The sequence below is a fragment of the Chenopodium album genome, chromosome 23, assembly GCF_948465745.1.
Source record: "Chenopodium album chromosome 23, dcCheAlbu1.1, whole genome shotgun sequence".
NCBI classification, from domain to species: Eukaryota; Viridiplantae; Streptophyta; class Magnoliopsida; order Caryophyllales; family Amaranthaceae; genus Chenopodium; species Chenopodium album.
Genome location: NC_137856.1, coordinates 21,325,269 through 21,353,194, shown reverse-complemented (window position 1 = coordinate 21,353,194; position 27,926 = coordinate 21,325,269). Strand labels below are relative to the sequence as shown.

Here is a 27,926-nt window from a genome sequence, read left to right as displayed (position 1 = left end):
TATCGTTGGAAAGGTCTTTGCGAGCCCCATCCAACTACACTATTATTGGACCCTTATTACGTACCAAACTAAACTGTATTGGCTATTTTTAATAAAATAAGGTTGTTTTAAAAAACAGAGAAAAGAGAATTTAAATGAAAATAAACCGCAACACTTAACTTTTCACATTTTCACCTCATTCGATTATGGTTCGACGTGAAAGGTTATTCATCACCGGGTTTGGTTTTGGGGAGACACAAATGGGTGTCTACAAAGACGTAATACAGTTTCTATAAAACTTGAAGATCTATGTATTCATGAGCCAATTTTTTTCTTGAAAAGAATGCATCGAATCAACAGAAATTTGTAAGTTTAATTAATTGTTTTTTCATTATAATTTAAAACCATTTTGACTCCTCTAATACTTTTGTAATCTAACATCATCTAGTCTTTTCACATATACATCCTGGATACGGATTTGCATAGAAATTCTCTTCTTCCCTTGGGTTAGGCCCAACTCTTCTATATATGGGAGAGCCTATCCTTCCTTTTTGTATGCGCTTTACTTCTGAAGAAAAATCTTCCCAAGATATATCTTTTTTATCCAATTGATCAACAAGCTTCACAAATCTCTTTCTGCAAAATAAATAAATTAATTAATAATTAAATACATATATAATATATATATAGGATGTATTACCATACTCATATGAAAAATGTTAGTGGAAATGACTTACATGTCAGGGCTAATAGTATTCCGAAATCCTTCATACATCCTGTGACCCTTCACTGCCTTAGCCATATGTCCATCATAAGTATAAATGAATATGTCACTTTCAACAGCAACCATATAGTCTATAGCAGCAAGTTTATTACTATGATCTTTAAAAGATGTCACTTCATCTTCAATGGATAAGCTCGTGTGATCATACAAGTTTGGGTACTTTGCTCGTAAAGGTTCAAGTCCATTATGACCATATATCTCACCTGCTACTATATAAATTACAGTGTTGTTTGGAAATCCTAAAGATTCTAAGAAGATAGCAACCTCTCTTGGTGTCATAGGACATGCTCCTTGAAGTCTCATGTTTTCACCATCGATATGTTTTTCTTTCCAATGTGTTGTGTGACGCCTCAAACTTGTAAGCTCTCTAGCCTCCTTAGAAGTTAAATTGTGCGTGCAAGCTGTGAAAGCAAGCATGTCTTTTTCATACCTAACTTCAATTGTTACAACACAACTTTAGTGATAGATTTTGTAATATCTTTGTTGTACTATGTAATTTAAATCAAGAATAAAAAAATAAAATAAAGATAAAAAACATGAATCTAACTTCTTTAATGTGATGTTTATTATGATATTAATTTCAAAAGGAAATGTTAGGAATATTAATATCATTATCAACAAAGCTTAGATATCTTCAATTTTATTGTCATCAACATCTTTAGTGTAATGTTTTAAATAAACATCATCATATGTCTAATATGTATATATATTTCTTTCAGTATTATATTTATCAAGACTTAAATAAATCAAGAGATTAAGTAACAAGTAAAATAATTGAGAAACAGATAAAAGGAACTGGCATACCTCAGGTGCAGTGCGATATAAGGATTATTGTTTCTTCGAAGAGTCTTTATAAATTTGTTTGCGAGGAATTTAATTTCATCAGCGTACTGAAGAGACTCAAACATGGCTCGACATCGCAATCTTTGGATTGATCCCGAAAGGCCATTATTAGCAAGACGTGAATTGGTTTGGCTAAAATTAATCACCTTATATTTCTTGAGTAATCTTGACATCTCCCATTTGTAGTAATTAGCCTTGAAAAAAATTAGAAAATTGATTCATAACACTTTCCTCTTTCTTTCTTCTAACTCGAATATGATAAATACCTTTACAAACTACTTTAAGATTGATTTAAAAAGTCTACTTAAATCAATTATTGGTTTTTTCAATGTATCTTGATAGGTATATCATTATCCATTACTGTCGTATAATTATTAATAGTGTTTTCACCAAAAAGTTTTTGAAAATTTTTCAAAATGCTCTTGCATTACAAGAACTCATCTAAATACTGATGGCCAAAAGCATAAGTAATAACCAAAAAATCGTTGGTAATTTGGTTACCGAAGGCTAGCCATCAGTAAAGAGTCATCGAAAATCCGTTAGTTTGAAATATTGATATCGCCAACGGATTTGGTTGTCAATAGACTAATTAGCGATGGTTTTACCTAACCATCGAAAAATACTGATGGTCTGGCCGTTCGTAATCCCAAAATGCCAATAATAATAATAAATAACAACATGAGCTGCACCCCCTTGCAACCAATGCCCCATATTTTTTTTCTTTACCCCTCCCTTTGTAATCCTCCATCACACAACCTTCCCCACCCCCCTACTGCATCGTGCACCTCGCAGCTTCAATTCCCTCACCCCACTACATCCCCACGGCCCCACCACGCAACACCTTCTCTCGTGGAACCAATTTTGTCTACACCACCCACCACCACAACAACCAACCACCCAAACCCCAAAAAACCTACACCCTTTTACATCGTTGTATTTTCACTTAAACCACCATTATGTTGCACCATCGCCACCACAAAACCTACCACCCAAACCAAGAGAAAAAAAACAAACAAAAAAAACTAGAAAAAGGGAATTCAATACCCTCAAAATCAAAACCATCCACCCAACAACCATCACTACACCATTGCCCAAAAACCAACATCAAAAATTCACAAATTTTATCATATAAACGCAAAACATGAAAAATAAAATTCAAGAGAAAATACTCATTTTATAACTTTAATTATTAATTAGAGTTATACATATGAATTTTCATGTTTGAATTTGGCTACAAACATGAAGTTATTTTAGAAGATGCTACATAAGTCGTTTGCTCGTAAAAACTTCAAAAATCGACCATAAAGTGTGGTGCTTGTTTGCTTGGTTCACTAAGTGAATGAAAGGAAAATAAGACAGAGAATGATATAAGAGGAAACGAGAAAGGGAGGAGGGAGGAAACTCAGTCGAGGATTAAGGAGTTAGTGGGCTAGGGTTTTATTTTAAAAATATTACCCATAGGGCCATAGCTTAGAAGGTTATTAGACTTTTAAGCTAATTTTTTTTAACGATGGCGGTACATGTCCATATTTCTATTAAAATAAAAAATTATTTAAAATATATTTCATAAACTATCAACAATTTAAATTCGTCAACACTTTTTTCAAAAAAAGATCGTCAATACTATACTTAATTGCAAATAGTTTTAATGATCATTGGTAAAGTACCAACAGCTTAGACCATCGTTACAATTTTATACTCATCGAAAATTTCAACGGCCGTTAAAACCATTGTAATTTTAAATTTTCTAACAGTTTATATTGGGCGTCTGTAGACACCCATTTGTGTCTCCCCAAAACCAAACCCAGTGATGAATGCCTTTCGCGTCAACCATAATCGAATGAGGTGAAAGTGTGAAAAAGTCAAGTGTTGCGGTTTAGTTTTATTTAAAATTCTCTTCTCTCTGTTTTTGAAAATAACTCTATTTATTAAAAATAGCCAATCCAGTTTAGTTTGGTCTGTAATTAAGCTCCAATAATAGTGTAGTTGGATGGGGCTTGAAAAGAACTTTCCAACGATATATTATAAGCTCAATTCCGATAAATATTGAGGAAGTTATGGTCAAAATGCTAAACTGGGCCCGGTTAATTATTTACATACGGCCCAATGATCTAGAGGAAAGCCCAATGTTAATTATTATTCCTAAAATTATTAGGATTAATTATAACTTTCTAGAAGTTTCTAGAAGGTTCCTTTCAATTCTAATATTATTAGATTTAATAATTATTTTAAGATGGATTTTTATTTGGAATAAAATATTATTATATTATTATTATATTATTATTTTTGAAAATACGTTTTATCTTCTATACGGATTCCGTAGATCAAGTTGATTAAAGATCGGATTCCGCGTGGAAAAACGCGTCTAAGTTAGACTGTCGCCAAACGACAAGTCTGTCGCTTGGCGACAGACACTGTCGCCTCGCGACAGAGTGAATTTCTGGCGACAACGTGTAGTTTTATTCCTTATCAAATTCTGTTAATTTCTGGACTATTTACCTTATAAATAGGGTCCCGAAACTCCGTTTTCATTCATCAACTCTCATCAACAACCAACTCTCATCAACAATCACCCAATTCTTCTCTATTCTCTCTCTTGAGCAATATATGCTTTCTTTCTCTCTTTTTCTAAACTAGTCTTTTATCAAACACAATTCCGCATACACAAGATCTTGAAACACCTAGTCAAGTTCGAAGTTGCCTTCGCCCTGGACGTGCAAGGTTTAATATTTTCTGAGGGTTTGGTCAAAATCTAGTCAAAACTTTATTTAATTTGATTTTAATTTAATTCCTTTAATTCTTTATTATTTTCATTGAAGTTTACTAACCTGTGTATTTTGTTATTAGAAAGAGGTACGAGGCTTCAAAGTAAGTAGATTAGCTTACTCCCTATTATTCTCACAATGTAGAAAGCATGTTTATTAATGTTTAATTCCTAGTATCATGTTAGGATGTTATTTAATTCTTTCTAGTATCATGTTTAGGGTGCCTTTATTCTTTTTAATAGCATGTTAGTACCATGTTAGGTTTAAAGCTTTGATTTTTATTGTTTAGTGACATGCTAGGATTTGTTATTAATCTTGTTAGTATCATGCCTAGGAGGATCTTGCTATTATTAAGCTTTATTATTAACATGATTTTGATTATTATTATGTTGCTTATTATTATGTTGCTTGATTTATATTGTTATTACTTGATCACGCCTTTTATGCTTGTTTAAAGGGAATTTGTTTTTGAAATCAAGCTTAATAAGATAATTGATGATTTTGTTTAGGCTAATATGATTTTAATTCAAGTGATCGCCAATAATAGTTTTATTTGTGCATTAATATTCAACCAACATAGTTAAACAGGTTTAGGGTTAATATAATGTTTGCATGTTAGTCAGAAAGCGCACATGAATACGAGTAGAACAAAGTAGAGGCCTATTTTATAGGGCGGGTCCTTTCTTTTGTAGATTGGATTCGTACCCTCATCCCTGAACCCTATTTGGTTCAAGACCTTATGGAGTTGACGATCTCTTGGATCGTTTAAGGGGTGTAACCTTCACCTCGTGATTGGTTTACAAGTTCCTAAAACTTGTTGGCGACTCTTTTGCTCTAGCTTTCTTCCCTTTGGAACGCCACCATACTTTAGTGTATGATCACAGTGGGGTTCAAACTTGGGATCATAGTGCTTGAAATATTCCTTACAGCATCGGTACCAAGCCATCGCTAAACTGGTTATTTTATAATCCTCGTTGTTTTAAAAATTCACAAAATACCCCTTACTTTTTCATAAGTATCTTTAATGAGTAATGGATTTTATCTTCGTTAGCCATTCATCCTTAACTAACTCCTTAACCCTTAATTAATCCCTAGTTAACCCACTAATCAACCTCTAACCCATTTCTTGTTTATGTTTTTATTGTTCTCTCTCCTTGCCCGCCCACCCACTATCCCACCCCTACCAAAAAATCCAGTGAGTATGGAAGGAGAGAGATAAAAGGGTAGTGCAGGAGGGAAAGAGAAAGAAAGGGGTCGGTGGAGGCCATCAATAGTCACGGAGGAGGAGAGAGAAAGGTGCAGGATGTTTGGCCGACAGTTAGGGAGGAATCAAGGAAAGAAGAATGGGGTTAGGTATTTGGCCGACAATTAGGGAAGGGAATAGAGAGAAAGAGATTGGCTTCATGGAGGCTGGGGAAGAAGGGATCAGGGTCAGGGTCAGAGTCAAAGTCAAGGAAGGAGAATTTGGTCAACAATGGAGTAGTGGGTCGACATGTTAGTTAGCAATGCGAGATAGAGAGGGAGAGATATTAGGGGATTGTTGGCGGTGGGAGAGGAGAGACATAAAAGGGTCGATAATGGGGGGTGTTATTGGTGGTCAGCAGGGGAGAGGGTTTGGTGGCCAAGGAATCTAATGGTAATTAAAAAATCAAATGATTTTTTATAATAAATTTCAATTATTAAATTATTATTACAATTTTTAAAAAGAATCCACAAATTATGAAACATGTCATAATTAATATTAATGACTAATAAAGCGAACAGTCGTTAGTCATTAATGATATTTTTGAAAATATAAAAGGTATTTGGTGAATTCTTAAAACGACGAAGGCATTTGGTGATATTTGTAAAGAGCTCTGAGGTATTTGGAGAAAAAAACATATTGATTTACATTTAAAAGTAGTGTGATATGAGCTTTTAATTTCTATTGTACAATTAGTCTTAGTGAGTGTATAGTAAACTAATTACATTTTTAGTTACCAATTACACATGGAAAAATAGGTACATAATCACCATGAATAATGTTATTGAGGAGAGGGAGTTCAATTTTTAGATTATTAAAAAAAATAATAAACGAAAAATTGCTCCCATTAATCTGAACTTTGCCTCGTCCGCCCAAATTAATCCGAACTTTAGGGGGTATTAATCTTTGTTGCACCCAAATGACTTGCAACCGGTAATTCAGGTAAACATTTGTGAATTTTTTTTCGCACTCGTGTCAATTTGTAATTGGTTGAGAAAAATAAATAAGATAAAAAAAAAAGAAAAATGTAAAAAAAAAAAAAAACTGAAAGCCAACCCAATAGCTTCCCACCACACGAACACCACCGACGCACACCACACCACCACAACCGATGGCCGATATTGGCCACAAATGGCTGATGTTGGGGCTGAATAGCCTAAATCGGCCGTTTCTGGCCAATTTCGTGGCTGAATATCGCCCCGCTGCTGGGGAGGGGTTTTCGAGGGTGGTCACGCTGCTGGGGAGGAGTTTTAGAGGGTAGCCGCGCTGCTGGGGAGGGGTTTTCAAGGGTGGCCGCGCTGCTGGGGAGGGGTTTTCGAGGGGGAGGAGGGGTTTTCGAGGGTGGTCGCGCTAATGGGGAGGGGTTTTCGAGGGTGGGGGAGGGGTTTTCGGGGGTGGGGGAAGGCAAGGGGTGGCTGGGCGGAGGTTTTCGGGGGCTGGGGAGGGGTTATTTGGGCTGGGGAGGGGTGTTATCGGGGGTGGGGCAAGGGAAGGGGTGGCTGGGCGGCAGATTCTGGTAGTAGGGGAGGGGTTTTCGGGGAAGGGGCTGATTTTCCGGTGTGGTGGGGGAGGGGTGTGGTGTTTACCGGGATAGGGTAAAGGCTGGGTTTAGTAGTTTATTTTTTTAATTTCTTTTTTTTTGGACCTATCACGTGTTGACACGTGTCTAGGTAACCTGCTACATCAGGTTGGATGACCTGTTGGGTGCAATAGACATTAATACCACCTAAAGTTGGGAGTGATAGATAATAAACAAAAGTTGGGATTAATTTCGGCGGACGAGGCAAAGTTCATATAAAACATGCGCAGGGTGTTACACACCCTTGCATACAAAAAAATTTACATTTAAATGAAACAAATATATTTCCATACCTTTGACCAAGATACTGCAGCCTTAACTAGGAATTTTCTTCTCTGAAACTCACGCGGAATGTCTTCAACTATCATTATGTCAGGTTTCAGGACTTCAACGAACCGCTCCCAATTAAATATATCATTAAATTCACTAAAAAGATAATAAATAGGAAAAATTGTCAAAAATAATACAAACTTTGAGCCGTCTGCTAAAAACAAGTCAATCTTTTGATTAATTCTAAATAATACAAATTATGTGGGGTGTTCGCTTTAAACAAGATAATTTATCTACAACTTAAATGAGCGGTTAACTTTTTTTAATTTTTATTATTATAAAATCATTTAACAATATATAATTTACTAATAATCAAAACTTTCAGCATAATCAATTTTTTATATAACTCTTAGTTAAATATTAAATAAATCCTAACTAAATAATTAATAAATCGTGTTACTATTATTTAATTTTTTTAAAATATTAACTGAATCTTATTATTATTATTATGATTATTATTATTATTATTATTATTATTTACTATTATTATTATTATTATTATTACTATTATTATTATTATTATTATTATTATTATTATTATTATTATTATTATTATTATTATTATTATTATTATTTTTTACGGTATTTTTTTATCATTAATATTATCATATTTTTAAAAATAAAAGCCACCACCACCCTTCCCACCCTCTCCAACAGCCCAACCACCCTCTTCCCCCGGCTGCCACCAACAAACAACCTTACTACCCCTCGTGCCGGCGGTCGACCAACCCCACCCCTTCCGATCCTTTTCCCTTCCCTCTCCCCCTCACCGGATCCCAAAACCCCCAACCCAAACCCGAAACCTAAACCCTAACAATTTTGGGTGGTCTCGATTATGGAATATCGAGTTTGGGTCACGTCGGCTTACGATGGAGGAAGGAGAGGGGGATCGAGGTTTCGGTTAGGGGGGGAGAAGGTCGGATCGGGCTAGGGAAGGGGAGATAAGTCGAATCAAGAAAAGGAGGTGGGGCTGGCCGGTTGGGTTGGTCGGTCGGACGATCGGCGCGATGGGGATGGTTGGAGTTTGGGCGGCGACTGGCGATGGGGAAGGGGTGGTGGTTGGGCTAGGCTAGGCTGTGGTGGTGGGTGATTTTTTTTTTAAAAGGTTTTTTTCATTTTAAACAAATAATAATAATAATTGTAATAATAATAATAATAATAATAGTAATAATAATAATAATTATGTTTTTTAAAAACATAGGAATTTTACTAATAATAATAATGGGTGGTTTTTTTCATAACAATAATTAATATTATTTAAATCTTTAGATGATTAAAAACATTAAATAAATTTTAAAATATGTAAAAAAAAAAAAAATTAAATTGTCAAACCAATAAAATGATGACACCTGACCCGTATAACCCATTAAACAAGTCACAACTTATTTAAGATGAACACGCCACAAAGTTTGTAGTATTTAGATTTAATTAAAAGATTGACTTGTTTTTTGCGGACCGCTCAAAGTTTGTATTATTTTTGACAATTTTTCCTCATATTATTTGTTAAATTATTCATAATTTAGTAATGGTTTGATTATTTATGGAGCTCAAAGATTGCATCAAAATTAAACATTAAATGTAAATTTATTAACTAGGCATTGGCGTCGATCAGTATTATAAATATTTTATTTATACATATGATAATATCTTTAAGCTCATACTTAAAACCTAATTAATGTGCTACACAAAGTATTCCATTCTATTAAGTCATTCTAGAAAAAATTGTCCTTAATGTATTTAATTTACTTTCAACACCATAATTAAGATTACTTTGGTTAATTAGCCATACCTTATGTAATTATTTTATTAAAAATTTATTATCTACTCTATGATTTGTGTTTATTGGCTTTAGTTTCGCCTCATTCTTTGCCTTAATTATCTTAGCTTTTCTCATTCTCTCTAGAAAAAATCATCCAACATTATCTTTTATGAAAGCAAAATTTATTCATGGTTATATGTGACATATAACAAATTTGCAAATCATAATAATGATAAAAGTTATTAGAAATTATTATGAGTATCAAAATACAAAGGGAGCTGAAAAAAGTTGAGAATTGATAGATTAGAGGGTTGTATCGAATAGTAATAATTTGACATTCTTACTTTTATATAGATTTGCGACCCTGATAGAATATGCTACCCTGTAATTTCTCAATTCATTAACCTCTATCTTTAATTTCTCTAATTTAAATCCTTTAGATAAACTTGTTGAAAGGTCTTAAATACGAATATATAATTTAAATCCTTTCGATAAACTTGTTGAAAGGTCTTAAATACGAATATAAGTATAGGTAATATATTGAGATTTATTTTCTCTTATACGCAGTTTTTTGTCTTGTTTTTATTTCGCATGGTTTCCAACAAAATACTATAAATAAAATATTATTTCAAACTGTGTATTACAAAAATTATAAAAGTCTTGAAAACAAAAATTTATACAAATCTAACAAGATTCGCATCATGTTATGGAAGATGAAAAAATCATTGATGTATTAAATCCGCGTTTGCATTAATTGGAATATCAAAATTTTAAACGAGACAAATAGAAAGATGAAGAGAGAGATATTAGATAGAAGTCGAGGATATTAAACGAGACCACAAAGTAGGGAATAAACAAAGAAGTGAAATAATATGTAAGGGGGATAATAGATTTGAAAAAGAACAAGGAAGAAGGAAAGAGGAAACATTGTAATGTAATAGAATTATAATACTTCCTCATTCTTTTTAACTATAATTTTTTAGTTTGCGAAATAGTTGCAACTTAGATTTATTGAATAATAATTCTTTATATCTCCTTTTCTGTATCACTCTCTATATTTTCTTTCTAGGGTCCATTGTTTTGGTTTTGGTGCAATTCATGAAACATGCCATCATACAGGCCCGGAATATGGGTATCCAATCCTTTCTCCTATCTCTTGAAATACAACATAACCCCACACACACACACACTTCCTTTAGCCCTAAAAGTTACCACGTAGTAATTTTGTAAATTAAATTTTAAAATTTTTAATCATAATTTGTCACTAATTTGTGGGGTCTTTCATTGTCTACTTTTAGAAATCATATTTATTTTTATTTTTTTGTATAAATAAATTTTGAAATATGTAGCGTTTTATACGTAATTCAGAGACCGTGAAAAAGCCAAATAACGCAAACAGGGATAAAGAGAGTAAATGAATAGAAAGTAGTCCTTTTATTTCAAAATAAATGACACACTTTCTCACTTTTGACTGTTTTGAAACAATTAATTTACCATAAATGAAGGGGATCACCATTATTAGATTATATATACATACCCACCATGCATGGTCGACTAACTTTTCTCACTCTCACATATCCCATCTATAAATAATCTAAACTAAATCCATTAATTACAATTTATGTTAAACAACTTATAAGCATTAAATTTACACTTAAAAATCGTAAAAAGTTAAGAAATCATGAAAATATAAACACTAATTACACTAATTTACGCGTGTTTTTGTCATGAATTCCTAATTTTATACAATTTTCAAGAGTATATTTAATGCTTATATATAGCCCTTAGGGCTACATATAGCATTACCCTTTATTTATTGTCTTTTTTAGGAAGGAAAACATTACAATAGAGTTATTTGCTTTTATTGAAATTGTTAAATTTTATTTAGATAGTTTTAAACCTTTTCATTATTTTCTTTTAATCTTTTTATCTAGTGTAATAATTTATTTATTTATTCGTATGACACAGTTCTTCAAACTAAGATATTATTTTTAAAAAAATCCCTAATTTTAAAAAAATCCCTTTACGTATTTGCCCCATGCAATGAATAGATTTTGATTAATAGGACTTTGTAAATAATAATATATATAGTCAATTAAAACAAAGTTAGTTTAAATGAAATGACTTATATAACATTTTTTTCAAAATTTGAATTTATTAATTTTATAAATTATTGTAAACTTATATTCATTAACTTTTTTTTATCATGTTATTTATTAGGGAAAACACTAAAAGTTTTTGGCAGAATTTTTTTTGTTGTGGATGTGATGACACGTGTCCTTTTAGGATACCTCTTATGATTACTTTAGTATATAACAAGTTCTTTGCCCGAGCAACGCTCGGATATTCACAGGAATAGAACTATATTTAGATATTATTATAAGTTTGTATTCGTTTATAGATTGTGCATAATTTTAATATTTTTTTATTTAAATTTGTTGTAATTGTTCTATTATTTAGGCTATATATTTTTATTTTTTTTGAAAAAGGTTGTTTATTTTATTTTATTTTTTTCATCAATTATCTTTTTATTTACTAAGGAAAATAATTAAAAAAAAATTGAAAACTTTTTGGAGGGAAATTTTTTAATGTAAACGTGACACGTGTATTCTAAAATATTCCTGGTGATTACTTTAGTATATAGTATTGATATAGATTTATGGTCTCTTTTATTTTTAAATTTTTCTAAATCAATATTTCTATGAAAATATTTGCTAGAACAACACCAATTATTGGTTAATTGGATCTGTATAGTAAATGTTTAAATACTATATATTGAAAAAAAGAGAAATAACATAACAAAAAATAAAGGAGAAAATATATATACATTCTCTATTTTCTTTTTTGTGCAACACTTTTCTAAAAAAGAAATGACACAATATTAGAGTTGAAAAACGACTTAATGTGGAAATCTATAACTAATATTAAAGTAGCAACCGCTTACATCATCCTTTCCTAAAACTAGACACATGTCAGGTTGTCATTAAAAAATTTTCCTCCAAAACTATAAATGATGTCATCATGATATTTTATTTGATTTAATTAAAATTCTGATTAGCTATTTTATTATTAGTGTCAAATTTCAAAAATAGTTTATCCATCTAATAATAATTTAATTTTCCTTCCTCACGTAGCCCTTTTATTACTCAATTTTTAAATGAATTCTAAATTTTATTTTTAATATTTGATGCATTATTTATTTCGGGATTTTTTTAAAAAATTTTGGCATGAAAAATAAACAAATGTTAAGAAAAAAATTTATTTGTTTCAATTGTGCATCGCACGAGACTAATCTAGTGTTTTCTTAAAAGATTACCATACCACCCTTAATTAGACAACATAAAACATAAAACCCAACTAATTACCTCAAGTCATCAATCCATAATTTTAACTTCAACAACAACTCTCCTGGACTAGTGTAATAGTTTGCTATAAGGATAAGAATAAGGATAAGTTAAGAGTTGCAGTAAGTAATTAGATTGATAAATCGTTTTCTTTTACTCTCTCTTCTTTATATTTATTTTAAAGTATGTGCAAAAGTGTATATAATGCATATAAATGAAAATAGAAATACATATTTAATAAGAAGGCAAAAAAAAAAATGAGAAAAAAGTCAACGGAATATTTGTTATCACAGTTTTTCGTAAGTTTAATCTTCCATAATCGATAGAACCATCCAATATTCCAAACTTTTTGCTTCTTGGTTCTTGTCTATGTATTTTATATATTATTATTTTTTTTCAGTTTATAGAATAAATAGAAAACCATGTTCACAACAAATTACATTCAGCGAATCTTCTTCAAACCTGTTGATGATTTAGAGGTCATTTTTGGAAAAATTGTTCTCTTTTCAATTTTAGTGTTTCCACATTCTATTTGGGAAAAATTGGTAGAGAGGATGAGGCTTTTCCTTAGAAATTAGAAATGGTTGGTTTAAAGGATTTTTTTTAATTAATGTCTTATTTTGAAGAAATGTGTCATACAAATAATATTAATTAATTAAAACAGTTAGTTATATGAACTCACACTTTTACATTGAGTTGATAACAATTTACAATGTTTGGGTTAGAATTAAATAAAAATTCAAAGTGGATGTTTTTTTATTAAAATTTAGGTACTCCCTCCGTCCCTAAATTACATTTCTCTTTGGAAATTTACACGGGAATTAAGAAGAGAAGAATAAGACAAATAACAACAATTAGATAATGCAATGGGAAGTACAAAGATAGAATAGTTATTACTCATGACATGTCATCAATCCTTTGCAAAAAAAAAAAGGACCAATGACATGCTTCTAATTGAAATTTTTTAACCAATTATATTCATTGCAATTTGGCACAAGGATTATGAGTGAGAAAGCATTAAATATAAAAAAAAAAAAAAAAAAAGTTGATTTACTAAAAAAAACTTACCAAAGATAGAAATGAGGAATGTAATTTTGGAATACTAAAAATAGAAAGGAGGAATGTAATTTAGGGACGGAGGGAGTAATAAAAATTGACAGAAATATAAGATATTAATGTTGTCTAATATATTAATACTAAATTTTAGAACATTTACCTTTCATCTTTCCAATATGAGTTGTGATCAAGTTTGGGTCTCACTAAAGTTGCATTCATGAGGTGGGCTACCACTATCATGTCACTGATCTGTTAATCCAAAACAAAATCCACATCAAATTATAGTTTTCATTTCATAATAATTAACAATGCACATTTGATATCGTTTCCTTTTTTCAATACTGCCTTTTTGAAACTACAAACGAAAACTTGGAAACTAGAAAAAATACTCACTTTTTTGCTTTCAATTTTCAAAATCTAATATATATAAATAAAGTAGGCATTTTTGGAGAGCATTCGGAGCGCCACATACGCAAAGGTATATTTTCGACCAATTAAAAATTAGATTTCTATTTTATTTTTGAATAAAAAATTCACTTGCCACCTAAACAAAAGCGACGAATGAGATTTAAGAATTTTGCCACGTAGGTAAAAACAACGAATAATGATTTTTTAGGATTTAATTTATTTAATAAACTAATTATTATCTTTTTAAAAAAAATCATATTTAGATATAGGATTTATATCTACCATTATAAGATAAATTTTGATGGTGTTTGTGATAGTAAATAAAAATTATTCTTTAATTATAATTAAATCAAAATTTGTGATATTTATCACTATAAATTGACGCATCATACTCCATCAACAAAATTTGATATCAATACAAAACAACATCAAATGAATTTTGTGTCAGTTTTATTAGGTCATCAATGAATGGGTTATTTTTTAGCTTAATTTTTAAAATTCATGTTTAAATGTATATTTGTGATTATTGTTTACATTGTGTTTATTTAGAATACTTAATGATTAAATGTGTAATTACAAAAATTATTTTTTGTGTGATTTTTTATATATAAAATCATGGGATATAAAAATTATCTTGTAAAATTAATGGTTTTATCTAAATATTCGATTAATCTAATATTAAATATATATAGCAGACATTTTTTGGGAGCATTTGGCGCGCCACATAAGCAAAGGTCTTATTTCGACCAATTAAAAATTAGATTTTTATTTTATTTTAGATTTTAAAATTCACTTGCCATCTAAGTAAAACTGACGAATGAGATTTAAGAATTTTGCCACATTGGTATAAATAAATGAATAGTGATTTATTTTTGAAAACTATCTTTTTTAAAAAAAAATTAAAATCATCTTTTGTTATTTTTTTTTTTGGAGAAAACTAAAAATCAACTTTAGATATAAGGATTTAAATAATTTTTTTTTTTAAAACATAGGATTAAATAATTTAAAAAGAACTCATGAATAAGTTATATTTTGATATTAGAATTTAAATTATCAATTAAATAATACTTCGTATATACTTATAACAAAAAAATTTAAGTTTTATCAAAAAAAAAAAAAAGAAAGATTGAAAGATAATAAACATAAACTACATTCAAGTTAAAAATTGTGAGAAATAAAATGTTCAATTATCATATTTGAAAAGTTATAAAATACAATAATGATGGTAATAATAAAATTAAATTTATATAAGAAAGATAATTTCAAGTTAAAAAAGTAAAATTGTAATAAAAATCATGTTCAATTACTATAAAAAATTTTCAATTTTAGATTAGATAAAATAATAATGTAATAAGAAAAGTGATATTCCTTAAAAAAAAGTGATATAAAAAATATAAATTAAAAATAATCTAATAAAAAAATATAAACTACGTTCTATAAAAAATATAGTAAAAAAATAAAAATAAAAATAAAAATAAAATAAAAATTCAATTTTGGATTAGCTAAAAAAACTAATATATCATTAAAATAAAAAATAATCCTTTCTTTTTATCTTGCAAATAAGAAAAAGTATGCGCTTATCATTTATCATTTATTCTATTAACAAATAAAATATATTATATTAACAAAATTTATCATATTCAATGCTAATAATTTATCAGTACTTTAAATTTAGAAAAAACATAAAATTTTATATATTAATTTAGAATTTAAATTTTCAGTCTCCATTTAAGAAAAAATTAACAAATGAAATTTGAGAATCGAAAACAAAAAATAGTAATTTAAGATTTAAATAATGAAAAAAAAAACAAAATTATCTATTATATTATCTTTTACATTAGGATTTATATTATTTTAACAAATAATTAGAATTTTTTTTCTTGGTTTAGAACTTAATAACGGACACAATCAGTGATTCATTATATTTTATTTTAGTATTATAAGATTTAATATTGCCACTTAACTAACATAAACCGATAAAGTCACATTATAAATTACTATCATTAAAATATTATATGGTTTAAGTAAGAAAATTATCTTTTCTTGAGATACATCAACAGATAAAGCCACATTTTTACATAAAAATAATAAAAATTATCCTATTTGATAGACAATAGTAATTAAATTATACTCCGTATTGTTTAACTAAAAAAGATAACTTTTCTTGAGATTTATAAAGTAAAGAATTTTGGAGGGAATTTTCCCTCCTAATCTCTACTTTATCCTTGATTTCAGAATGATCATTAATTTATTTGAAAACTTCATTATTTATTATTTTGATTGAGCTTTGAGTTACATTTTTTTGGAAACCTTCATATTTTAATTTCTAATAATTTTAAAAACCGGGCATGGCTCGGGAATCATCTAGTGTTTAGTATATATATGAATAAGTTTTATAAGTTCAAAATACAACTTGTATTATATGACTTTTATAATCTAAAAAACAAAAATCAAAAGTTGACAATGATACCAAATTAAAAGGTCCTTGCGTTAGCTATTCAATGGGAAGAATAAGATCAATGTAGTACCCCTGCTCTCATTTGATTTAATCCTCCGTTGGCTGTAATTATAATGTATCCATCTGTTGCATTATTTGTTCCTGAAAAAAAATATATTTTGAAGTAACATATATTACTTGATACATGAAAAGGGAAATCTTATACTATGATCATTGAACTATATATTATGGCAATATGATTGACATACGTATTTCCTTCTTTGTACGTTGGCTGCATTTATAATAATTGCCATGAATAGGTTGTCTCCAAATTTCCTGAGTCTGGTTTATTGAAACAAAATATTCATTGATGAGTCTATAAGGAAGGTGCTTAGGTAGGTATATGACTATTATATACAAGCAAATGTATGGCGATATTTTGGTAATTTTGCTGAATATTTAAAGGCATTTTGGTAAATTCATTAAGGGGGGCCAAGGGGAAGAAGATAAATGTTGAACATTAAGAGAAAATGTAGTACTTTTAAAACCAAATATCGTGTTTTTAAAACAAAATGTCGTAATTTTGAAATCTAATGCTTTGCATAAAAATTCAAGTTATAAGGTATGAATAATATATATGCTATTATCTACAAGTTTATCATTAATATATATATAAAATTATGTATATATATATCAATTAAATATTGGAAATGTCCATCAAAAAATAAATAAATAATAAATTTTAGTAATTTCCCCTAGATAATACGATAGATGTATTGATTGTTAAGAGTAGTAAGGGATTAATGTTTTTTTTTTTAATCTCATCTTATATGATAGTCCTTAATGTCCACTATTATATTATTACCTCTGTTTCATATACTTTGCAACAATTAGACATTTTTTCTCTCTAATTGTTGTCAAATCGTTGCAAATAATATGAAACGAAGGAAATAAATTGAAATGTCAATGGCATGCGGGTCTCTTATTCTTATTGGCACAAGTGTGCATCTCGACAATTCATATATTTCCAAACAAATTAAGTATCAAATAGACAAAAATAAAGAATGATATTAAAAATTCAATCAACATTTTCTTTGAGTATCTAAAGTAGAAAACATTATTGTTGATGTAAAAGAATCTTACCTGAAGATTTGATGCAATATGTGTATTTGAATTTCTGAAAATGGGTTGTTGGTCATCAAAACTAGCTCTTTGTGTTTCATTTATCACCATTAGAGGCAACAAAAAGTTTTTCTCTCTTATATGTAACTCGGGAAAACTATTGAGAAGATAGATCTTTGATGACATTGTAATTATAAATAATAACCCTAAAACCTTGAACAACCAACCTCCAAGATTATTTCTTTGGGGGTTACATTTCCAAAGAAAACTTAGTTGTTTATTTTTTGTAATTACCTCCTTCCACAATCCATTTTCTTGAGTGATATTATCTTGATGCCAATATTCATGGTTGTTCTCTATGTGACCTCGCGATCTTGTTCGTGACTCCAAAATATCTTTCTTCATTGGCGTTTTCATTTTGCTTTAAATTATTTTATAGATACTATTAAATAATTACAATGAAAAATATAAAAGAAAGTGATATAAAATAAGGTTTGCTTATAAGAGAGATTGCGAAAAAAAAAAAAAAAAAGTTAGTTTATTAATTGGATCCAATAAACAAATGGTGTCATCTAATAACATTAGTCTTTTCATTCTCATGTCCCTTTCTTTGAGATTGTTACTCTATTTGTGATGTTGTTACTTTCAAACATGAAGATGCGATATTGAAGCCGATAACTACTCTAAATGCTTTATTCTTACTCTTTATCAATTCAAATATTCAAAAAAAAAAAAAGTTAAAAAAAATTAGTTAGTGTATCAAAAAAATTTGTAGATCTTAACTTTTGAGAATAGATCAAAATATTATATTTGTCCATCAACTGAAATTAGCTATTGGTTATAGAGATGAGCCTTAAACTTGAAACTTTTTATGAATGGGCACACCTAATATATATATATATATATATATATATATATATATATACATATATATATATATATATATATATATATATAAACCTGTAAATTTGAACATACACCTAGTTACATGTATTCTACATATGTTCTACTTAATATGAGCCTAGCTGAACCGAGTCAAGCCAAGTAAGCACTACCAGAATTTAAATACAATTAATTGACAACAATTCAATACGAGTAACAATGAATGTAATATCTTATCATTAGAATCATAAGATTTAATTTAATACAGAAAACTAATTTATAATAATGAATGTTATATCTCATCATTAGAATCATAAAATTTTATATTTGAAAGTTCTTTAGAATAATCTTGAGGAAAAATTGACGAGAATAATCCCACCTTTGGGGCATCCGCGAAAAATAATCCCACCTTTAGGATATTTTTAAATAATCCCACATTTATACCTTATCCTCCCCTAATAATGGTCTCAAGTGACTAGTCACCTGTTAAAATGGTAAATTTTTTTTTTTTTTGGGGGGGGTGGGGGGGGGGGGGGGGGTTTAAAGTACACGTGACACTATTCAATTTGTCTAAAATTTTAATTAAAAAATTGAATTAAAAAAAAAGGCAGCAGCCAACCACCCCTCCCACCATCGATCCTCGCCATCGCAATACCGATCGGAGTAACCCATTAGATCGGGGAAACCCATCAGATTAGAGCTTGCAATTCGGCGGTCAACCGTGGCTGGCTGGGGTTGCAACCATCAAATCGAGGAAAGGGGAGGGAGGTCGCAATATAGATCAGAGCAACCAACAGATCGGGGAAAGGGGAGGGAGGTCGGTATCGGACGGGTGAAGGGGAGGGCCGCCGGAATCGGGAAGGGGAAGGGAGCTGGGATCGGGGTAGAGAAAGGGTTTTCGAGGGTTGGGGATGGTTTGTTTTCGTGACACGTGGAAGACACGTTGGTGGTTCGAGGGAGGGGGAGGGGGGCGTCATCATTGGGGGAGGCAATCTGGGCGGTCGGCGATGTGGGGCAGGGGACTCCGGCAGTGATGCTAGCGGGAATGGGTGGCTGGGTCTGGGGCTGGTGGATGGTGGTGGTTTTTTCAATTATTCATAATTTTTTATTTTTCCTTTTCTTAAAAAATTTAAACTTTATAAATTTTTATTTTATACCAATCACAGGCCGACACGTATCCGGTAACTTATTATAACAAGTTACATTACCGGTTGGGACCATTAGGAGCGAATAAGCTATTAAAGTGGGATTGGATTGTATAAAAATATCCCAAAGGTGGGATTATTTTTCGCAGACTATTATTATTATTATTATTATTATTATTATTATTATTATTATTATTACTATTATTATTATTATTATTATCATCATCATCATCATCATCATCATCTCAAAAACAAAATTCATACAACCTACAATTAATTAGTGGGAAGATGAGATACAATCTGGGCCCCCACTCTTTTAGCTATAGCAAAGCCTACCCTAGTGAAGATATGAGCTGCAGCACGAGCCCCAATGTCCTGCGTCGTCGAGAACCTCTAAATTAGATTCAGCAACGTAACAACCTCCTTCTCTAATTCCCCAAGCGAGGAAACAAAGAAGGGAATGAAACCGTAGCCAATCGCCCGAAAACGAGCTTCATACATAACCCGCTTCCGATGAGCCGCATCAGCCACAACCCGTCCTGAAAAAAAGTTAGATAGCCGCTTCATTATTAATATGATTATTATTATTATTATTATTATTATTATTATTATTATTATTATTATTATTATTATTATTATTAAAACTATTACAATTCCGCTTCTCTTAACACTCCAATTTTCTCATTCATCTCCAAACTTTAAGTCCCTTTAAGATTTTTCATTAATAATATTCATTTCTCTATTCAATTCACATGCGAGTAATTTTTTTTTTCAACCAACAAGAGTTGGTTCAAGTGGTAAGCAGCTTGATGTCGCTTAAGGGAGGTCTCGAGTTCAAGCCTCATCGAATGTTAAAAACTCTTATTGGGAGACTCGATCACCCACCATAACTTAGGTGTGCTACCCAAGTTGGATCCGAATGTAGTTGGAGCTAAGCTTTGATGGACCTTGGGTGGAGCAAACTAAAAAAAAAAAAAATCTTCTACCACTCCTATTTAACTTTTATTAAATTAATGAATTTTTATTTTTTATTTTTTATTTTTTTATTTTACAGCAGAGAAAAAGGGCTCAGCCCCTAGGTAATATAGTAATACATAAACAGTGAAATAAAGGCATAAGCCTTTCTAATTTGCTGATGACTCCTCTAGCATCTAAAGCCCCTGCAAGATCTCCCTGCATCCAAGCCATCAGTCTTCTGTCCTTAGTGGTAATCTTCAAGTGCAGCTGCTTCATGTTCAGAGCCCAGTTAACCCCTTCAAGTAGTGCTTCCATCATTTGGGTAGGCTCATCCATCCCATTCTGCTAAGTTAGACCACTATGCGTGTAGCCATCTCTGCACACAAGCATCCAATCCCATCTTCTGTGCTGTCTGCACCTGACTTTGCATAGTCTCAAGGTAGCTGTCCTGCAGTCCATGTTCCCTGCAATAAGCTGAATAGAAGTGATTTGTGTCTGCTGCTCAATCATTCTACCTGTAATTTTAAATCCCGGTGGCATATCTTCCCCAGAAGCTGCAGTAGTAGACTCCCCAGCAAGCTCACACAAGTTGTTTTTGTGAATTGCAGCCACTCTATATTCCATTTTCTTGATTGTAGCCAAGGCACTTTGCTTTGTGTTCTTGAAAACCAAGCTATTCCTTGCCTCCCAAATGCACTCCAGTCCAGCAATAAACAGTGCATAGCTTCCTTCCAGGCCTCTCTTCTTTTCACATAACAGTCTTTGCCAATTGAAGATCCAATATGCAATTGGAATGTTTGCCTGATGGGAAACATCTATTCCCAAAGTACACCCCTTCCAGACATGACTAGCAAAGATACAGTCCCTAAACAGGTGCTCAAGAGTTTCCAGCATTTGGAGTCTGTGACTAAGTCAGCATAGCATAGCTTGTAGTGATGATCTGAGCCCAATCCTCTTTTCTGTCTCTCACTACCAACAGATAGAGCTCCTTTAGTAATCTTCCAAAGTAGAATCTGTTGTTTTGGGGTGCTTGGCACCTTCCAAAACCTTTTCCAAGCCCTTGTCTCCACCCTATTCTGTTGGTTTTGCTGTTGACCTCCCTTGAAAATAAAATCATAACCACTCTTAACAGAGTAAACTCCTTTTCTATCATAATTCCAGACTAACAAGTCTGCAACTCCAGGCTGAATGTGACAGTTATGAATGATATCTTCAACTGTGCTCTCTTGAAAATACAGGTTGCAATCCACAAAATTCCAGTTGCCAGAGCTATTAAGCAGGTTTGAAACATTTATATTGGGGGGTACAATGTAATTATTCCAGTTTGGTATCTTTCCCTTGATCCAAGGATGGTGAATTTTGGCTGTGCACCCATCCCCTATAGACCACGAGCAACCATTTTTCAGAATATGGAGACCCCACTTTATCCCCGTCCAACCCCAGGACCCTGAGTTCCTATTATACCACATGTTATCAAAAAGAGATTTCTCATCAATGCCATACTTAGCACAGAACACTTTACTGATCAGTGTATCAGTTTTCTTGATGATTCTCCAACCCTGCTTTGCCAGTAATGCTTGATTAAAAAATCTAGCATCAAGAATTCCCAATCCTCCTTCCTTTTTTGGAGCTGTCAAGTGTTTCCAGCTCTTCCAATAGACTCCCTTACAATCCTTGTTTCCCAACCACCAAAACTTGGCTATAATGCTATTGATCTTCTTGAGGATTCCCATAGGGCACTTAAAAACAGATAGAACATAAGTCTCTAAGCTTGACAGCACAGATTTGATGAGTGTGAGCCTTCCTGCAGATGAGAGAAAAATAGAGTTCCACGCATTAAGTCGTTCTTTCACCTTATCCACCATGAAGCCAAAAATTTCTCTCTTTGTAGAACCAAAATCAGCAGGAATCCCAAGATACACTCCAAAATTGTGACTTCTACCTATGCCCAGGGAGCTGCTAAAATTTATAATGTCCTGCTCCTTCGAATTCGGACTGGCAAGCAACACTGATTTAGCTTGATTAATAATTTGACCCGAAGCCTTACAGTAGTCACTCAGCACTCTTTTCAAAGTAGACACACTTTTTTCTTTCCCTTGAATAAAGAAAACCGAGTCATCAGCGAAAAAAAGATGGCTAATTTTAGGTGCCCTTTGCCCAACACTCAAACCCACAATGTTACCAGAGCTTTCCTCACGCCTAATTAAACCAGAGAGAGCTTCCATACACAAGATAAATAAATATGGCGATAATGGATCACCTTGACGAAGTCCACATCTTGGTTTGAAGGCCTTTTGAGTACTACCATTTATAATTACAAAGAAGGACACTGAGCATACACAGTTCATTATTGTTTTCACCATCAAGCTAGGAAAACCAAAGGCGCGAAGAACCCTTTCCAAAAAATCCCACTTTATTCTATCGTATGCTTTACTCATATCCGTCTTAATAGCAATTTTGCCTCTAACCCCTCTCTTTGTTTTCCTTATATTTTCAAGTAATTCATGAGCAAGAAGGATATTGTCTGAGATAGCTCTTCTGGGGATAAAAGCATTTTGAAAGCAACTCACCAAATCACAAATGACCCTCCTTAATCTGTTCGTGATGCACTTAGAAATGATTTTATAGCTCACATTGCATAGCCCTATCGGTCTCATTTTATCCATTGAGCTCGGGTTGTCACATTTAGGAATTAAAGCAATATGAGTGAAATTAAGCTCCCTCAAGAGATTACCTGAACTTAGAGCCGATTGCACAGCAGTAATTACATCTTCTTGAATCCACAACCAATTCTTCTGGTAAAACCCAGCAGGAATCCCATCCGGCCCCGGTGCTTTCCATGGTTTCATTGAGAAAAGGGCATTCTTTACCTCCCTTCTTGTATATGGTCTTGACAGCATGTCCTTTTGATCCTCGGTGAGCGAAGCAGAAATACCCCTCACCCCTAACTCAATTTCATCATCTCTTTTCTGAAGTGGAGGGTTAAGGTTGTAGTCATAGATATTTTTGAAATAACCTATTGCAATATCAGCAATATCTTTTTCCTCTGTCATCCAGTTACCTTCATCGTCTTTAATTGCTTCCAATCTATTCCTAGCCTTCCTCCCTTTCACAAAGTTACAGAAATACCTCGAGCACGTATCACCCGCATAATCCCAATTTAATTTTGCACGTTGTCGCCAATAGGTAGCTAAATTTCTCGAATATTCTTCCAATTGTTTGCTAATTCTATGAAAGTCTCCTGTCTCTCCATCACTTTCAAGGAGCAGCTGAGCTTCAAGCATGTCCTTTTCGAACTTATCCCACTGCCCATTCCATTCACATCTTTTATCCAAACTCCACCTCTTAATTCCCAGTTCAGCTTGCTGATTTTTCCGAGCCAATTTATGCATAGGTGAACCACTTTGTGATTTATTCCAATTTCCACGTGCTACCTCAATACAATCTTCATAATTTAGGTTCCACCTTTCTAATTTGTAATTTCTTTTTTTCCTTGAATTAGTAGGGTGAGTTTGAAAAATGATCGGAGCGTGATCTTAGATTTGGATTGGTTGATGATTGATGATCGAGTGAGGGAAAAGGGTAAGCCACTTACTGTTTGCGTAGCCTTTATCCAATCTTTCAAGAACCAAATCCTCCTCCTCCCTGCCATTAATCCAAGTAAATCTAGGACCTTGAAAGTTAATATCATGCAGGTTGTTATTGTCTTTCCGTTCATTTAAAATATTTACTCCCCTAATAAGAGAAGCATGATGTCCTGTTTTATCAAGTTGGGAATCCACTTGATTAAAATCTCCTACTATCACAATAGGCAAATCAAAAGAAGGACTAACCCAATGGTTAAGACAATTCCAAACCTCGCCTCTAAGCAACGTGCAAGGTTCCCCATAAACCAAAATCAACCTCCAATTTCCATTAATAATATCATTGACGTTTACAACCATGAAGTTGACACAAGAGAAAATTACATCAAAAAGTGATTTGTCTTTCCATCCTAACCAAAGACCCCCACTTAGACCTCTAGCATCGACACCTTTAAAATTATTGAAACCTAGACTTCTTAAGCGATTAAAAACTAAGACCGAGCTACATTTAGTTTCCGTAAGAAATATAAAATCCGGTCCAAAAGACCCAACTAGTCTTTTAAGCTTAGGAATTATCGGGGTTGTTGGGCCTTTAATGCCCCGACAATTCCATAAAAGTCCAATCACTGAGCTAGAGGCGGTTGATTTGGGTCAACCACCGCAAGCCCATCACCAGCATAAGAAATAGTAAGGCAAGCATCAAAAGAGAGAGATAGACCTGGCCCAAGCCCAAGCTTAGCAGAAGACGATCCAGCAGGAGCATCCTCTTCAATTAGGCCCTTTCCTTTTTTGTTTTTTCTGATCATGTGGGAGTCAGCATCATCATCAGTCTCTTCTATAAATTGAACAGAGACGAAGTCAAGATCTGAAATGGCCTTTCTCTTGAGAGGGCATTTATCCTGCTTAAATCTCCTCTTATCTTTCCCTTTCTTTAAACGCCTATTTCTAACCCTCCTTCCTCTTCTATCTCTCTCACCCCATTTTGTGAATAAGATAGCGCTATCCGACATAGTTTCCAAAGGCAACTGTGAATCAGTCTCCTTAGATCTAGTAAAAACAACCTCCATACGATCAATTTGATGGAGATTTTGCAAAGGCTGAATTGGCTGCGCTTCTAGGCTATTTTCTTCGATCTGATTTTCCTCATTAACATCGATCTCAAATTCCCCTGCCCACGGATTCAAAGGGTCCTCCGGAACTTGACCGATCGGAAAAGCATCGTCTTCTCCTTCCCCTCGGATCATAAACCGGTGAATCGTACACCGGCGACTCAGGTTCTCTTATCTCCACTGCCCTTGGGTTGTTCTGGTTGTCAAATTCCACGAAGAACTGTTGATTATACCCTGAGTTATCCAATCTTCTATCAGCGATTTCATCGTTCAACTCCACCCTCGATTGAATCGCCGAGCCCATCAGCACATCAAAACAGATTCTTTCAATTGCCGGTCCGTATTGGGGAGCAGCTGCACCCGAGTCACCGCCTTGAGCTAACGCGTCAATCCCCCCTGCTCAAGATCCGCCGCTGCTGCGTTCTGATACGAATCTCCCCCCTCCACATTCATATGTGGGTTTCCAACCGAGGCAGCTCCCACCCCTTGAGCCACCTGAACTGCCGCCTCTATTCCCGGCGCGGTGCTTCCTCCCTCAACATCCATGGCCGCCGCATTGCTCTGCTGATTTGATTGTTGCATAACCCCTGTATCACCCACCACAGGTCCCCGAAACGGCGCACCCATGGCGTTAAAGTGTTGTCCTGGTCGTGCGACCCTTCCCCCATTTTGAATGCCCAAATCAAAGTCGACAAGAATGTCAGATGCTCTGAAATTTGGCGATGGAGGTCTGTCTGGATCCTCCACCAGCCGAACTCCCGTAGTAATAGTTCGCTCCGATGCCGGGATGGCCCTCAAATCCAGAGAAAACATAGAGAACTCCTCCTCCGCTTCCACGGTCGGAATCCCCCTCGAGAGATATTCCATCATTTTATGATCCACATCCTGTTTGATAAGATCCTCATGCCTCCTACATCGCGTGTACTTGTGTCCAATTCTTCCACATCTAGTACAATATTTAAAGAGTTGTTCATACCTCAATTGTATCCAAATGAGTGCATCATCATCCAACTTGAGAAAGAACCCCGGAATAAGTGGCTCTCCCAGATTGAGCATCACACAAATCCGGAGGTAATCGTTCCTGGGAACGAAGCTAGGTTCTAAATCGATCTCGAAGGGCATGCCAAGCATTTCCCCTATAATTTCCGCCATATGCGAGTTGAGATATTCGCATGGCAATCCACAGATTCTAACCCAAAATTTAGCTCTTCGGAATCTAACTGTTTGGGGCACTTGATTCGGCCACCAAGGAGAGAAGACCATCAGCGCACCGTCAAAGCTATAGCAAGCAAGCCTTAGTCATATCTAGCATCTCCCTCCTATCATCATCACTTGCGCACTTGAACACATAGAGGTCGTTCATCTTGAACACCTCAATGTGGTCTCTCTTTCTCCATCTAGAGTTGATAAAACTGCTGATCGATTGCGCACTTAGGCTACGATAATCCACTAAATAGCCATACACACATTGCTGCCAAAATGCTCTCCTCCCTTGAACTCTGTAAGATTCAATCTCAGCCAAGGGAGCAGCTCTGTTGGTGGCATTGTTATTATTAACTTGATGATTCATGATTGTGAGTCGAGAAAAATTCAGAGAACACCAGAGTAAGGAAAAGAAGATAAACAGAGGTGGTTAAGTTGTGGAAAGGTTGTGATTTAGTGGTACTATTTATATTAGCCACCATGTCAAGGAGGCTCTTCAAATTCTGTCTTGGTTTAGGAGACAAAACCATGCAGATTAACGTTGGAGAAAGTAGTAATTACTGCCGTAATTTAATTACCAGACCGTAAAACGAAACAGGTTACGAAGAAATTAACTTAGCTAACTAACGTCGTTAGGGGAAATAAATTAGGACAGAGGTGAAAGAGAATAAAGGAGCTTAACAGAGCATAAAAGAATTAACACTATTAGAAACTAAATGATTACCCTTGAGAAATCTATTGGCCTTTTAGAAAGGCACCAATAAACAATGCCAAATGGCAGCACAGGGTGAAAGGCAGCTGAAGAGATTAGCCGCAGGCACTATTAACCGTAAAAAGGAAATGATGAGCTGAGAAGTAATTAGAGGGGGATAATTGGGTGGCCACCACCCTATAATAAATTAAAAAGGAAAACTCTATCTCTAGAGTGAGAAGCTCTCTATCTAGAGAGAGGAAGTATTTGTATGTGTATTAAGGGTGATATTAATTTAATGAAAATTTTGTACAATTCAATCCTCATGTGTTTTGTTGGTGGTGGCAAATTACAACAAAAAAAATTTATTGGGTAGATTTTTTACAACATTTTTTTAAAAGAGGATTTTTCGTAAAAACCAAGATTTAAAATATACTTTTTGAATTTCCTAAATTAATTGATAACACTAATTGAGATACCAACTGACAAAATATTTTAACCTTTTTTCCCCCAATTTTCATATATATAGCCCGTGCATCGGAAAGACTAGTTAAAAATTGGTAATAAGTAGTTCTAAAACCCATATTTGATGGTTTCAATCTCTGATAATGAAATTTAGAACCAATTTCAATTTTTCATTTTTTGTTATTGAACAAAGATTAATTCATAAATAAAAAGGTCATACGACATCTACAAAGATATGTAT

At 33.0% G+C, this 27,926-nt stretch overlaps 2 protein-coding genes across 2 annotated transcripts; both read right to left on the bottom strand.

Annotated features, from left to right (window-relative positions):
- Positions 1-419: 419 nt before the first annotated feature.
- Positions 420-17,760, bottom strand: LOC145607118 (O-fucosyltransferase 19-like). Its single transcript, XM_081662879.1, has 8 exons — positions 17,671-17,760; positions 16,797-16,869; positions 16,619-16,689; positions 13,843-13,931; positions 7,487-7,619; positions 1,568-1,800; positions 717-1,193; positions 420-615 (listed from the first exon to the last, which is right to left on the bottom strand). The coding sequence occupies exons 1-8, from the start codon at positions 17,758-17,760 to the stop codon at positions 420-422; spliced, it is 1,362 nt and encodes a 453-aa protein (XP_081519005.1).
- A 3,218-nt stretch (positions 17,761-20,978) lies between these two features.
- On the bottom strand, positions 20,979-24,577 carry LOC145607117 (uncharacterized). Its single transcript, XM_081662878.1, has 3 exons — positions 24,229-24,577; positions 21,494-24,078; positions 20,979-21,434 (listed from the first exon to the last, which is right to left on the bottom strand). The coding sequence occupies exons 1-3, from the start codon at positions 24,575-24,577 to the stop codon at positions 20,979-20,981; spliced, it is 3,390 nt and encodes a 1,129-aa protein (XP_081519004.1).
- Positions 24,578-27,926: the final 3,349 nt, after the last annotated feature.